The sequence below is a fragment of the Chrysemys picta genome, chromosome 23, assembly GCF_011386835.1.
Source record: "Chrysemys picta bellii isolate R12L10 chromosome 23, ASM1138683v2, whole genome shotgun sequence".
Lineage (NCBI taxonomy): Eukaryota > Metazoa > Chordata > Testudines > Emydidae > Chrysemys > Chrysemys picta.
This window is the reverse complement of record NC_088813.1, coordinates 9798490-9814075: the sequence shown is the minus strand read 5'-3', so window position 1 is coordinate 9814075 and position 15586 is coordinate 9798490. Positions and strand designations below refer to the sequence as shown.

Here is a 15586-nt window from a genome sequence, read left to right as displayed (position 1 = left end):
TGCACTGTAGCTGCTGCTGACAGATCCGGGCTCTCTGTCCCTTGGGGTTCCCCTGGGTAGCTTGTCCTGCCAAGTCATGATGTGTGTGTGGATGTATGCATGGCTTGGCCTGCCTGGCTCTGCCAAACTCTCCCATGTTTAAGAAGGATGAATTCAAACTGGGACAGGTGCAGAGAAGGGCTACTAGGATGATCCGAGGAATGGATCATGTCCTATGAAAGGAGACTCAGAGAGCTTGGCTTGTTTAGCCTAACCAGAAGAAGGCTATGGGGAGATACGATTGCGCTCTATAAATATATCAGAGGGATAAATACCAGGGAGGGAGAGGAATTATTTAAGCTCAGTACCAATGTGGACACAAGAACAAATGGATATAAAAGGGGTAGGCAACCTATGGCACGGGTGCTGAAGGCGGCACGCGAGCTGATTTTCAGTGGCACTCACACTGCCCGGGTCCTGGCCACTGGTCCGGAGGGCTCTGCATTTTAATTTAATTTTAAATGAAGCTTCTTAAACATTTTAAAAACCTTATTAATCACATACAACAATAGTTTAGTTCTATATTATAGACTTATAGAAAGAGACCTTCTAAAAACATTAAAATGTATGACTGGCACGTGAAACCTTAAATTAGAGTGAATAAATGAAGACTTGGCACATCACTTCTGAAAGGTTGCCGACCCCTGGGATATAAACTGGACATCAGGAAGTTTAGACTTGAAATTAGACGAAGGTTTCTAACCATCAGAGGAGTGAAGTTCTGGAACAGCCTTCCAAGGGGAGCAGTGGAAGCAAAAGTCATATCTGGCTTCAAGACTAAGCTTGATAAGTTTATGGAGGGGATGGTATGATGGGACAGCCTAATTTTGGCAATTAATTGATCTTTGATTATTAGCGGTAAATATGCCCAATGGCCCGTGATGGGATGTTAGAGGAGATGGGATCTGAATTACTACAGAGAATTCTTTCCTGGGTGCTGGCTGGTGAGTCTTGCCCACATGCTCAGGGTTTAGCTGATCGCCATATTTGGGGTCAGAAAGGGATTTTCCTCCAGGGCAGGTTGGCAGAGGCCCTGGGGGGTTTTCACCTTCCTCTGCAGCGTGGGGCACGGGTCACTTGCTGGAGGATTCTCTGCACCTTGACATCTTTAAACCACAAGTTGAGGACTTCCATAGCTCAGACATAGATCAGGGGTTTGTTCCAGGAGTGGGTGGGTGAGATTCTGTGGCCTGCGTTGTGCAGGAGGTGAGACTAGACGATCATAATGGTCCCTTCTGACCTTAAAGTCTATGGGGTGTGTGTGGATGTACTGGCTTGGCCTGCCTGGCTCTGCCAGACTCTGTGTGTGCAGACCTGGTTTGTGTGTGTCACTTGTGTCAACCTGCCTGCGATCTGCCTGTGACTGATTTGTCACTCGGTGTGGGTGTGTCTGGGTGGGGGGCTGTCTGCCTGGCGGTGTTCGCCTGTGTCTGGCGGTCCGGCCCTGCGTGGGTGGGTGGGCGTGCAGCCTGGCCGCCCACGCGAGGCGTTTGCCTGCCCCTGGCAGCACATGGCAGCCCCGGGCCCCCCAGACGCTGCGGGCCGGATGCAGAGGTGGGGAGGACGGGTTTCAAAGGGGCCAGTCCCCGGGGCAGCAGGTACCGCGGGCCGGGCAGGGAGGACGAAGGGGGCCGGCTGGAAGGAGGCGGGGGGGCGGGCAGCGGGCGAGTCCCCTCCCCGCCGGCCCCGCCCGCTGCCTTTGAATCTCGTTCAGCCCATTGTGCGCTCGCGGCGGATCCCGGTGGGAAGGGGAGCGGACTCTGCCCGCGGCAGGGAACGGGTGAGTACCCGCGGGCCGGCCCAGGCTGGGGGTCCCCGGTCCCAGCCCCGGGGGAGGCTTCCTCCCACCCGGCCAGAGGCAACTTCTGCGCCCCCCGGTTACTCGGGGGGCGAGATGCGGGGACCGGCTGGGGGATCCCAGGACAGGGGCAAAATGCCCAGAAACTTTGGGGAGAAGAGGGGGTGAGGGGTGTGCAAAGGGCAGGGGAGCTGGGAGGGGGAACTGGGGGTGCAAAGGAGCTGGGGGTGTGTGAAAGGGGCCGGCAGAGAGAGGTTGGGGGAGCTGGGGGTGCAAAGGAGTCGGCGGGGGGAGGGGGCTGCAGAAGGCAGGTGGGTGGGGGCAAGGGGACCCTAAGGGAGAGGTGGGGAGGGGATAGAGATCCTGGGGGTATATGAAAGAGGGGAAGAAGGATCGTGGGGGATGGGATACCGCTTAAGGGACGGGGGGGGGGACGACAGGGAGTGCAGTGCCCAGCTCTGGCGGCATGTCTCTGTTAACAGCTCTCAGAGGAGGCTTGGGGGGGGGGGCTAGTTTGTTTAGCATCATGCTGGACTCTAGTGGCCCCCCTTTGTCTGCAGGCATGTTGGAAATGTCCCTCCGGGAGCCCCCCCCTGCCAGTCTGGGGTCCTGGGGGCTCCTGCTCCTGAGTCTTCTCCTTGCCCCGCTTGCCTGCCCGGCGTGCCCAGCCCCCTGCGAGTGTTCGGAACCAGCCCGGACTGTCAAGTGTGTCCTGAAGGAGCTGAGCGCTGTTCCGGCCGAGATCCCCAGGTACACCCGCAACCTCTTCATCACCGGCAACCAGATCGCTCACATCAGCAGCCGGGACTTCCAGGGGCTGCCCAACCTGGTCACCCTCTCCCTGGCCAACAACAGGTAACGCCCCAGACTGCTGGGTGGGAGATGGTGCTTAGGGCAGCGTAAGATTCTCTCTCCTCCATCTGAGGAAATACACTTTATTTTGACACTGTGGAACTCACTGCCACAAGATGTCCCTGCAGCCAGAAGCGTAGCAGGATTCCAAAAAGGATTAGATGCTTATATTCAATAATGAACACCCACATAACCCCCTTGCATAAGGAAAGGTCAGTTTATTTCAGAAGGGATCTAAACGCTCATGCTTCAGGGCATGAGTCAGCTGCTCACTGGTGGGGGTCAGGAAGAAACTTCCCCTATGGGCAGGGCATTCCATAGTTGCCCATTACGTGGTTTCTTGCACCTCCTGTGAAGCATCACTCAGAGACGGCGCAGCAGGCTAGCTGGAGCACTAATCTGGCGTGGTTATTCCGGTGTCTGTAACCCATTTGTAAATGGCCATGGCTGTAGCTTCTTGGCACCGTACACCCCTGCCGGTGCATGTTTATACAATAGAAATGTGTATGTTGTAAATGTAAACCCCCACCCTACCTCCACGTGCATCCAGTGGGAAATCTGCAAGTGCCTTTGGGTTCTTTCTGGTTTTGCTGCATTCAGAGCCCATTGGCCCCTTGAATTAACACCAGGAGCTGACCTCTGAGTGTCTGGACGGGCTCAGCAGGCCTGAGAGGTTAAGGTGGCCTTAGCACCATAATGCAGCTGATAAAGATACTATTGCATCCGACTCAGCTAGGCGAGGGGCTTCTGCTGCCCTCCAGCTTTTCCAATGGGTCTGAGTTTTCACACCTAGAAACCTGGGGAGCTGCACCTCTCAGCAGTGAACTGCACCCGAACCTTGAATTCTCTCCCAGGGGACTCAGCGGCTCTGATCCTCAGTCCCATGAAAATGTCTAATTTCCCCGTAGTTATAAATATTAAAAGTGCTGCTGGATCTCACTGGGGAGCCTTCGTCTCCCGCTCTCCTGAGCCAGAGAAATGGGGCTCCCACTGGAGTGTGCCAAACCTTACAGGGCCCAGTCCTGGTGAGTGAGTCCGTATGAAAGCGAAGCTCTCATTGGCCTTGCAGAGCGCCCATTGGCAGTGCAGCATCCGGGCAGCTATTTGGATTTTGCACCCGCAGGGCACATTCAGGGGGCTGTTTGTGTCTAGCGATCCTACGACCAATGTAGAGGAATCTTTCAGTTTACCTTGGTGCGTACAGGAAGCCAATGCAATAAAGTATCTGGGGAGCAGGCTGGCAAGCAGTAGCGGGCGAAGCATTTGGGGGAGCCCAGATAGCGGCCCAGATCAGTGTGGTAGAACTGGGAAGCCTGAGTCCCACTTCCCACCACCCGCAAGGTCTGATGAGCTCAGCGAAGTTGGCACGTGCAGAATTCAGTCTGAACTTGTCCTCCGCTCAGTGGGTCGGGAGCCCTTGGTGCACAGATGGCAGGCCGGGCATGCTGCTTTTTGGAGACCCCGCCCCATGCGCTGTGACGGATTTGCTGGGGATGAGTTGGCTTCTGAAGGGTGCGGAGCTGCTATAATGTGACTTTCCTGCCGGCTTCCATCAGAAAAACTGCTTGTGAAAGTGACTTGAACGGTCAAAATCCGAAGGCAAAGGAGTGGCCTTAAAATAGTTCTACTGGGAGCGTGGGCCGGGTACTGTAGGATTCTGAGCACGTCCTTCTACAGTTGTTGGGTCCAGGTCAGGACTTGGGGAGACCCTGTGTGGTGACTAGCAGCACAAACTGTTAGTCCAGGAGCCAGAGGGAACCACGGGACCTGTCTGTTTCTAGCAGACTCAATAAAGAATCCTCTTTCTATCTGTTATAACAAAGTCTTCTCCCTTCCATGCTTCAGGGAAAGAACCAACCTCTAATCTAAGGGGTTCGGAAGAAATTTCCTCTGTCTAGAGCCGCCCACTGCTGAGTTTCTTGCACCTTTGTCCAAGGTAGCTGGTGCTGGCTGCTGTCAGAGGCAGAATACTGGGCTGGCTGGACCGTGGGTCTGAGCCTGTCTGTCCTTTCCAATGCTCTGTACCGTGAGGGACACCGCAAGTGCTTTGCGGGGTCACTTGAGACTCGGGTTGGCTTGTCGGGTCTGGTCCTTTGTGCCGGTTTCACGGCGGGTTGTGAATATTTGTCCCTGGTATTTCTGACGAGGCTGATTGAGGTGCCTTGGCAGTGCTGCCGGGGGGTCTCTCGGGCGGACGTCGAAGAGGGATGCCTTGTACGGCTGTGCTCTGAGCAGCAGCGTCTGCGCGTGCTGGGACTTGGCCGTCTGCGCCAGAGAGAGCACGTGGACCGGAGTGGTGTCTGTAGCAGATGGACAAAAAGGAGTGAAAATCAGGTACATTCACTTCCTAGAGTGTTACCTACAGGGACAGGCCTGCGCAGTGCGAGAGAAGTGAATTTAGTGCAGCATTGACAGCCCTGGAGACTGGAGCACTCGATTTAGCCACCGAGCAGGCAGCAGCAGGAAGCCAGCTACCCTGCCAGTCTCAGGCATGGTAAAGGGTGTGCAGATTGTCCCTGCTCCTTGAACTGTTCGTCACGACAGCCAGCAAGGCGCTGTTTGTACCAGTGGTTTTGTGAAGGAATTGGGCTGAGATCCACCAACTCGTGTCAGGCCGGCGGCTGAATGCGGTCAGATGTCACTACCGAGCTCGGCTGGATGCAAACCAGCATCCTAGGGGAGGAAGGCTCCTTACTGGGTCCCTGAGCCTCGGTATGGAAGGCTGAAAACAGGTGGGAAACCAGGAGCTGTTTTGCCAAGGCGCTGCCAGACTGGAGCAGACTGTGGTCCACCTAAGCCCGTCTCTTGTCTGGCAGTGCTTCAGGGGAAGGTGCTAGTAACTCTGCAGTAGGCGCAGGCACTAAGGTAAGTTTTCCCCTCTGATCAGACGTCACTTGGGTCGGTATAAACCTTTCCACATACAGACCTCCTCTGCCATCCGCGCTCCAACTCCCCTTCCATACGGGATCCCAGCAAGGCACAGAGCTAGCTTTGATGATGCAGGGGGAAGGGGAGACTTGCCTGGGTGCTTCACCTCTAATGGCATCTCCCAGATGCTGCCTGGGTGGACCAGCATCTCGCCAGTGCAGTGGTCCCTACTGGGCTGTAAGGTCTCGTGAACAGAACCATGGCCTGCTTTTGAACTCCCACCAGGCACTGGAACCCTGCGGCACAGCTGTTTGAAAACAGGCCTGCCAGGCCTTGCCAGAACTGCTGGAGAGCCTGGGGCTGTTTGGTTTGGTTCAGTACATTGGGGTCAGGTCCTCCCCCAGCATGGAGGCAGGAGAGAGCATGGCACCAGCTCCACTTCCGAGGTCTGGCGTGGAGCTCTCTAGTGCACCAGGCTTTTTGTCCTGCCTGTCCCTGAGCTAGTGTTTAGAACGGTGTTGGGCAAGGCTAGCAGGGTTTAGAGCAGGGGTCTCAAACTCAAATGACGATGAGGGCCACATAAGAACTAGTACATTGGCCCGAGGGCCGCATTACTGACACCTCTCCCCGTGCCACCCTCGGCCCCGCCCCCACTCCACCCCTTCCATGAGGCCCTGCCCATTCCCTGCCCCCATTCCAACCCCTTCCCCAAAATCCCCACCCCAACTCCGCCCCTCCCTGCCCCCAGGGGGTACAAGAGGGGTGTGGGGTGTGGCAGGGGCTCAGGGCAGGGAGTTGGGGTGTGGGGTGCAGGAGGGGTGAGGGGTGCGGCAGGGGGTCAGGGTGCAAGGTGCGGCATGGGGCTCAGGGCAGGCAGGCAGGGAACCTGCCCTGCCCCCGCTGCGCGTCGGGCCCGAGCCGCTCTAGGTAAACGCGGGGGTGGGGGGCTGTGAGGAGCTCGCGGGCCGCAGAAAATAACCCCACGGGCCGTGTGTTTGAGACCCCTGGTTTAGAGGAGCCCACGGCTGCAGCTTTCCCTGGTTCTCATCATCCTGTGTAGGATGCGCCCGTCCCTGGGTTTGGGGGTGAGGGGCTCACATCCTCAGGCCAGGCCTAGCTGTGGAGTTACAGGACCATGATCAGGAGCTGCCAGAGGATGGCGGTTGGGGACCGGTATATGGGGAGGAGCCAGGGAGGTGCAGTGGGGAGGAAACGTTTTGTGCCAACAGCTGTAGCTGGTGTAGGAGAGCGGAAGGGAAAACCCACCATTGTGCTCTTGATCTAAAGAACGTCTTGGGCTCCATCTAGCAGGGATGGCTGCAGATGTTCCCTGGGAATGGTGGCCACCTCCTCTCCATGCTCCTTTCCTCTGCCTCTCCCTGTTGTTGACCCAGCCCCTCAGCTGAGTTTCCATGTTCTCCCTGGCTAGGACAAAGGCAGGAGCAGCTGGGAAAGCCGTCTGCAGGGAACGGAGCTGGGAGGCAAGCGGGGAATATCTGCCGTCTCTTACCAACGCTTCACCCCAGCCAGGTAGACATCCTGCTTGGCCTGGTGTAGCCGTCCTGCACTGAGCATGTATCAGGGCCCCACTGATCAGTGACTTGTTCTGGCACCAGCCGTCGTGCTGGAGCTGGCGTCATGTGGCCCTTATTCCTGGTCTTGGTCCTGGGCTCCCCACATGCAGCTCTGCTGGTGCACGTCCGTCCTGACCCATTTCAGCCTGGGGTGGTGATTTTTGTGATCTGAACAAAATACAGTGGGAACTGAGCTGAGTCCATCCAACTCATGTCACTAGTGTCCTCAGTAGCTTTTCAAAGCTGGCCCTCAGAGGAGAAAAGCCCATGGTTAGATCATTGAACCAGTCAGCCCCTTTTGCATGGGCATCTTTAAAAGATCCCCTTAGTACCCACTGCCAGATCAGGTACGTTCAGCAGGGAGAGGAAGGTTTCATCGTGACTTGGGGACCTGTCTCTGCTAGGCCAGCGCAGGCCAGGCTCCCATCAGCCGCGTGTGCCTGGTCCCCATGTTCCATGTCACTCCCACCTGGCCGGTTCCACAGAATCGGCGTTTCTCACCCCACCGCCAGGGAAAGAGAAGTGCTGACATTGCCATGGCAACAAGCTTACAGGAGATGCAGCTTGGAAACAGACCCTGGCGGGGCTGATGCTGTGGGAACCTCTCTCTCTCTCTCTCGGCTGAGACCCGCCAGTGCTCTGCGACCGGCTGGGGAGGAGGTCGGTACCACTGCCTGGGAATTGGCGCCTGGGTTTTCATTGGGACTGACTGGCTTGCGGACGAGGCAATGGGCGAGCGAGCCTGGATCTCTAACCCACAGCCAGCCGGCATTGGTGAGCGCAGGCGGCCAGTCAGTGGCTGAGGCAGACAGAGTCTGAGTGATTCCTGTCCTGAGTGGGCAAGTCTCCACATCACCAAAACCACCTGCCCATTGGCACGAACAGGCCCCATTGTTGGCCAGTTCAACCCAGGGGCCCAAGGCTGGCTGGACCGTGGGCTCTGCTCTCCTCCCACTAGCGCCCCCTCTGGCACAGAGCCAAGGCACGCTGGCAGGGCTGTGGGGAGCAGGGGGGCTGGAACTGCTGTCCGTGCTGTAGCTGTTCCCCGGGATAGAAGACTTCAGCCGCCAGCACCTTTCACCTGCACGTGATCCTGAGACGCAGCTGGGGGGTGGGCTTCCACCAGTCATGAGTGACCCTTCTCCACCCCACCAACGTGATCTTTGGAGAAGGCTAGATAGCCCCCTAGAATAAACCAGGCGAGGCCTGCTGCCGCCCAGCCAAACCTTGTGCCTGCCCTCCCGGCAGGGGGACGATACAAAGGACTTGGAATTTATTACTTTCTTTTGAGTCTGTATTCACTCTCAGTGTGGTGTGCGGGCGTTTGAGGCACTCTGGCAAACCAGAACTAGTTAGTCCGCTTGGGGCGAGGAACTTTGAGCCCTGGGTCTATCGCTGGAATCACAGAGCCATGGGGTTAGAAGGGACCGCCAGGGTCATCTAGTCTAATCTCCTGCCGAGATGCAGGATTCGCTATGTCTAAACCATCCAAGCCAGGTGGCTCCCCTGGGTAAGCCATTGTCCAATCAAGTCACTGAGGCCTACCATTTTTCAGAAGTTGGCTTTACTCTCTGGGTCTCAGCTTCCTTCTTGCAGGATGGTGGTGAGGGGCCGATGGTACTTCCTGCTGAAGGAGGATTGTGAGGGGTAATGCATCAGCGTTTGCAGAACTCCTCGAAAGGTGCTAGAAACCTCCTTAATAGTATCCTCTTGTGATGCAAGCCCTGTGGCGGCTGGTCGCAGAGATGTAGTTGAGTCACCGGCATTGTTCCAGCCATGGGACTCTCAGCCGGAGAACTGGGCTGGGGACGGTGGGGGCGAGGGAGTGTGTTCCCATGATCATGTTGACGGGTGTGTGCAATGTTTAATACCGTCAAATGGCTCTGGCGTCACACACAACCTTGCGAAAAGACGATTGGGAAGTAGCATCTGTGTCCTGGTCCTGGAATGTGATCTGCAGCCCAATGAGGTCAGTAAAAAGACTTCTGTGGATTCAGTGGGGTTTGGATCAGGCCCTTAGTTGTGAGCCCTTCATGGCACATACTGTGTCTGTACAGCACCTAGCACCGTGGGCCTCTGATTCTGATTTAGAGCCTTCAGGCACCACTGCAGTATAAATAAAGCAAGTTCCATGAGCTCCAAATACCCAGGGGAGTAAGGAAGCGGAACCTGCTTCCCAGTTCCTAGTGTCCCATTTATCTACCAAAGAAATTAACACCAACTGCCAGCCCTGCGTAGTGTCTTTGCTTCTCTGCTGTGAGAGTCAGGGTGTGGGATCTGATTGCAAAAGGAACGGAGACCTGTGCAGAGAACAGCCCCAGTAATTGTCTCTGTGGGTGTCGTGAGGCTGCAGTTTTCTCCTGGAGTATTTCTTTAGCAACTGGACTAGGCAGCTGGGTGGCTTAATGTCTAGGCAGAAACCTTGCTATAGCTTCTCCTTCCTGGGTGGGCCTGCATATGCTCCCCCAGTGGCTACAAAACCCTGCAAAGGGGCTAAGGTTTCGGAGCTGTGTTTAGCCACAGTGGCCGTGAGCCTGGGCACAGGAAGTGGCTGCCATCTTAACACAGCTTAGTATTCAAAGGGTGGCCAAACCCTGGCCTGGATGAAGTCAATGGGTGGTATGTCTACATGGCGATTAGACCCCCGCAGCTGGCCCCTGCCAGCGGACTCAGGCTTAGCGCTGTTTAATTGCAGTGTAAACGTTCACACTTGGGCTGCAGCCCAAGCTCTGGGACCCTCTACCTTGCAGGGTCCTAGAACCCAGGCTCCAGCCTGAGCCCGAAGGTCTACACCACATTTAAACAGCCCCTTAGCCCAAGTCAGCTGGCACGGGCCAGCCGCTGGGGTCTAACCGCAGTGTAGACGTACCCTGTGCATCTTGCCATTGGTTTCCGTGGGAACAGGATCGGGGCCTGTCATCAAAATTCTAGGCTCTAGTTCTGTCTAAGCCAGTGCCTGAGCTCCTAGGGTGTCTTGGCTGTTTGGGGCAGAGAGACTTGAACCTGCTGCTCGTGTCCGTTTAAGTAGGAGGGGTGCTTAGCTCAGAGCTCACATCCCCCCTTGATTGAGTCTGGGTTCTGTAAAAATAGCCCCTCTTCATAATAAAAACACCACCTTCGGAGCCAGGGTGCCTGACAAATGGTAGTCAGTTAGCCTCCCGATGCGCTGATAAGGTCACTTCACCCACCTCTGAAATCCAGCTGCCGCTTGGAAGCCCCCCAGATATTCGCCTGTAGCTAAATGGAAAGGGTTGGATTCAGACCCTCCGCTGGCGTCCGTCAGGAGCTAGACAGGGTGTTGGGTCAAGTAATTTCCGAGAGAGGCGGCTCTGCCTGCAGGTGTCGGGGTAGGGCAGCAGCTGAGTTCTAAGGCGTGTTCAAACACAGATTTAAAGGACCAGCAGGTGGCAAAGCTCCGCACGCACACACCTCGGTTTCTGAGAAATAATTTCCAGTCGGTTGCATTCTCACCTCTGCCTTTGGCCAATAGTTAGTAGAATTTCAGGCGTTGCAATTGCAAAGTAAGTGTTAGCGCTGAAGCTGTCCTGAGTTGCTCCATGCAGGAAAGCTGCTCCGTCTGGCTTATGATTTGGGAGGGTGGGACTGAGACAAACCGCTCTCGTTTCCCTCTAATAATCCCATGAGCCACGAGGAACTGGGGCTGTTACCTGTACCTCAAGCAGCCAGAAAATGGACCTGACTCTCCAGTGACCTGGCTAACTGCAGTGGGGTTACTCCAGCTGAGGGGGACGAGGATCAGCCCCTATGCTTTTATTGTATGGAACCAGAATCGTCCAAGGAACATCCCAAATCCACATGAAAGACCCCTCTGGGATCAGTATGTTCCCAGATGTCACAGGAATGTTACAGGCCTTCAGCCAACTCCTTTGTGGGGGGAACTAGGCCCTGTGCTAATAGAGAACTGAGCCCCCTCAACTCCTATTGAAGTCAGCGGGAACCGCAGATATTCAGCGGTTTGCAGGATCGGGCCCAACGTTAGCCCAGCTAAGGGCAGGAATAATTCATGCTCTTGAAATTGACTTAACACTAAGTGGCATCCCCCTGCCCCCATCCCCCTTGGAAAGGAGGAGAGGAATAAACTGCATGCAAAGGCCTTTTGGCCACCCCGGGTCCCTTTGTCGTTCACATGAGGGAGGCATGAATGATGAGGAGCATCTGGAGTTAATCACCTTCTTGGAGGGTGGCTGACTCCTGCAGATCCTCAGGGATGTGTTTCCACCCACAACCATTTGCATTTTGGAGACCAGCATGTGCACATCTGACAGTGGAATTTGGTTCTGTGGGTGTGATTAAAACTCGGCTTTTCTTAAAGGGACAGTGGCAAGTTCCAGAATAACACTAAGTCCTGTGGTGGTGGTGATCCCACACCTCTCAAATCACTTTACAAAGGCGCCTACGCTCATTCCCATTTTACAAATGGGGAAACCGAGGCCAAGAGGAAGTGATGTGACTTGTCCAAGGCCAGACAGTGAGTCAGTGGCAAAGGTGAGAGTAGGAAGAATCCAAGGGCCGGGCACACACAACCTGTTGCATGAAATCTCTCCAGAGGGAGAACCAATATGTCCTTATACAAGCAGGTTTCTTGGGATCTATATAGTTGCAACTGGAGTCATTCCCTTCGAGATCCAGGTGTGTGGAAGAAGGAAAGGTTCTTGTGTGTCCCTGGCAAGGTTCTTGTGTGTCCCTGGCAAGCAGGAGTCCCAGCGTTGGTACTGAGAGCATGAAGGCTCCTCTCAGAGGAGAGACCCCAGGCGATTAATGAGATTGTCTGGGCCTTCTAACCAATGGTTGGAAAACCATCCAAAATCGGAGCCCACTGGGCCCTGCGCTCTCGTTAAATGTGATGGGACAGTTAGGGCAGGCAGGTGGTGCTGCTTGCCATCCCTACAGGCTAAATCCTCCATTTGCTTCTACATGGGCCTCGCCAACGTATCTTCAGCTTGATGCAAAGGGAGTTCTTTCTCCAGGGCCCAGTCACACCTGCCCCCTGGGAAATGGACTGAGACCCAGCAAACTCATTGACTAGTCATGGGTGGAAAGAGCTTTAGAGCTGGGTGGGAAGGGCGACCTAGAGGTGAAAGGCCCCAGTTCCGAGGTGCTGGGCCGTTGCCAAGGGATGGAATCGGAGCCGTTGGGTCTACTGGGATATTTGACATGAGCATGACTATTTCTCTCTCCCACCCCAGGATCAGCGCTGTGGAATCACAGGCCTTCTCTGCCCTCCCCAGCCTGCGTTACCTGGACTTGAGCAATAACCGCTTGGCTACCATCCACCCCGACGCTTTCAACTCCAGGAACAACTCCATCCGGGAGCTGAACCTGAGCCGCTCGCTCTACAACTCCTCCGCCATCCGGCCTGTGGCAGCTGCCATCGTCCAGGGCGGCTTCCGGAGCCTCTCCAAGCTGGAGCTGACCAACAATGAGATCGTCTACCTGCCGCTGGGTATGTTCTCCAGCCTCCGCAGCCTCCGGCACCTGGACTTGAGGAACAACTCCCTGGTGGACATCAAGAACTCCACCTTTGCTGGCCTCGACCTCGAGCACCTCGACTTGACCTTGAATGCCCTCAAGACCCTGCGGATCGAGGCGCTGGCTGAGCTGGGGAGGCAGCTGCGCCTTCACCTCTTCCTGAGGGACAATCCTTTCGTGTGCAACTGCGACATCGAGGACCTGGTGAGCTGGCTGAATCAGAGCCAGCAGGTGGCTGACGTGGAGAAACTGGCCTGCGTCTTCCCCCGGCACCTCCAGAACACATCCCTGATGGACCTGGCCGGGGCAGAGCTGGGCTGCCACTCCAGTCAGCACCGCAAGAACACTCTGCAGACCTCCTATGTCTTCCTGGGCGTTGTTCTGGGCATCATCGGCGTGGTCTTCCTCTTCGTGCTCTACCTGAACCGCAGGGGCATCAAGACGTGGGTGAACAGCACGCGGGACGCCTGCCGCAACTTCATGGAGGAGTATCGCTATCGTTACGAGATCGACTCCGACCCCCGCGTCACCCAGGTCTCCACCTTGGACATATGACCACGTTCCTCTCGGGAGCTCTTTGGATGGCTTTGTGAGCATCCAGGCGTGGCCTGGTGCTACCCATCTCCAGAACCAATTCATCTGCTTGGTGATGAGCTGTGACGCTCCTTGTGACGGAGTTAGAACTTTTTTCTTCTCCTGTTCGAGGGACCTTGCTGGGGGGGAAGGCGCAATCTTCCCCTGCATGGTCTGTCTCTTGCACCGTATTACCAGCCCTAGGGGAACCCCTCTGGCAGTGGGACTCAGCCTTGGGCAGATCTCTTTGTGGGCATTATGAAGCAGACACAAGACAGGGATTTCTGCCTTCCTTTGGCGTCAAGCTTCCATTCGGGTATTTTTGGGGCGGGAGGCTCTATCCAATGCAGGGAGTTGCTGCAGTGGGAACACAAGGACTGCCCCACGGGACCAACCCACTGGCTCGGTTCGCTCGGCATCCCCACTCTTCCGCAGCATCAACGCAAACCTTTGATCTAACGCAATAATAAACCTCGGGGGTAGGTGGGAGATTCCTTCCTAACCCCAGCTGCCGATCAGCCTCCGCCCTGGAGCAGGTGGATCGCGAGCGCTGGGAATGGTTCGTTTAGCTTTGAAGCCACTGCTGCCAGTGGAGGGACTGAACTGTGAAAAGCCAGGGCGGTGTCTGGAATGCCCACTAGGGGGCCGCAGGCCGGCAGTGGCAGGACAGCTGGGATTTCACAGGTATCCTGGGATGAAAGGGCTTGTGTGGTGGACTCTCCTCCTGCTTTCGGAGATGCTGGCTGGATCCTGGGGACGCCGGCAAATCCCTCCTCGCGCAGGCGCCCCACAGGAGCTGGGCCGGCAGGGAGGGGAAGTTTTACATTGGGAGGGGGGGTTCTTTTAGGGGTTTTATTACTGTGCATATTGTAAACCAGGGGAATGGGGGAGGGGGGATTTTGGTTTTCTCAATGCACTGAGCACACGGAATAACCATCCCGGCTGCTGGCAAATTCCTGTTCTGAACTAAGGCCCAGATTGTTAACGCTACGGCGGCGGTGCTGCACGCAGTGTCATGGTGCCCAACTGACTTAGGAGCCCAATCACACTTTCCGAAGGGGTTTAGGCACTTAGGAGTCCCCATCCGTCGACCGCCAATGGACATAGGCTCCAGGGCCTAACTGTCTCCGGGGATTAGGCTCCCCGAGCAGCCTGGCATTGGGCATTGAGTGCAGCAACGTGATAAGTCACTGGGCTGGGATCTTCCAGGCAAATCTTCCTCGGGTATCAGTTCAGGGGTCGTCGCACGGGCTGACCGGTGCGCTCCAAGCGGGGCCGTGGCTGCCTTCCCCCCAAGGTGGGGGGGAACATGCTCCTATTGGTTTGGTCGCCCAATTCTGACCAATAAATGATTTCTCAAACTGTGCCTTGATGTCGGTGTGAAAGTGTGTCGGTGGCTGCCTTCCCCCCGAGGCCTGGGGGAGCTGGGTAGCAGGGAGGGTCCCTTAGTGTGGACTCTGGGCAAAGACCAGAGCAGGAGCTGTATAGCTAGACTGTGCCCCTGGTTCTGGGCTGGGGCTGACCCTCCTTGTGGCCTCTTGGCATGAGCCTCTAAAAGCCAGTCAGGCTCTGCAGTGCAGTGTTCCATCCTGTTGGACGCCTAGGGAAACTGAGGCATGGGCAGCCCGATTCTCCACTGCCCTGCGCTGAGTGCTCACTGCCAGCAGGGCAAAGGGGATGTGAAAGGCTGCCATCTTGCTCTGCTACCCTGTGTCTACAACAGGGGGATGGTGAATTGGAGCCGGAGAGGTTAAGGCCCATTGTGATAGCAGGGTAAGGTGCCTCAGCTCCTGGTGGCCATCTTGAGACAGCTAGGTGCTGCAGGAAGCCTGCCAGGAACCCAGCCCCTCTGAGCACTGGCCCCAGGTATCCCGGGATGGAGACATCCCGGGGCCAGGCCCTCTTGAAAGTGCTGCTCTAAGACTTGTTACAAGGGCTCTCAGCGGCAGAAGGGAACCCAGGAGTCCTGCGTGGCATTCCCATGTTCCAAACAACTGCCACTTTGAGTTGGCAGCTGCTGGATGTTAAGGAGCGGGTGGGCAGTGCGTAGCCACGTCCTTTGGACAGAATTGATTCATCCTCAGCCTCTGGCCAAGTGTCTCAGGCTCTCCAGTGCAGCCAGCTCCAGAGGGTGGTGGAGGCAGAAGCCCCAGCGATTCCCCAACGCGCTCAGTCCTACTGTGACACTCCCGCTGGTTTCAGACCCTTCCTCCAGCCCCCGGCCAAATGATGCGTGTTCTGGTGCCCTCGGAACTCCAGCATCCCAGCTCCGGGGCTCCCTCCTGTCATCTCATTCACAGTGGCTGCCGTGGAGGGCAGCTACACCCCTGTGTGTGTCTGTGGCATCTCTTTCAGCCCTCTGGTTCTCGGGGTGTGTCTAACCTGGGGGGCA

General features: G+C 56.3%; 1 protein-coding gene across 3 annotated transcripts; it reads left to right on the top strand.

Moving 5' to 3' along the window:
- The first annotated feature begins 1443 nt into the window (after positions 1-1443).
- On the top strand, positions 1444-14560 carry LOC101942755 (trophoblast glycoprotein-like). 3 transcript variants are annotated; one of them, XM_065576853.1, is made up of 3 exons: positions 1444-1637; positions 2398-2692; positions 12339-14560. In XM_065576853.1, the coding sequence occupies exons 1-3, from the start codon at positions 1550-1552 to the stop codon at positions 13174-13176; spliced, it is 1221 nt and encodes a 406-aa protein (XP_065432925.1). In that variant the 5' UTR covers positions 1444-1549; the 3' UTR covers positions 13177-14560. The 3 variants fall into 3 exon arrangements, with proteins under 3 accessions (XP_065432925.1, XP_065432927.1, XP_065432926.1); XM_065576855.1 differs by having other exon boundaries at positions 1446-1593; XM_065576854.1 differs by lacking the exon at positions 1444-1637 and adding an exon at positions 1644-1819.
- Positions 14561-15586: the final 1026 nt, after the last annotated feature.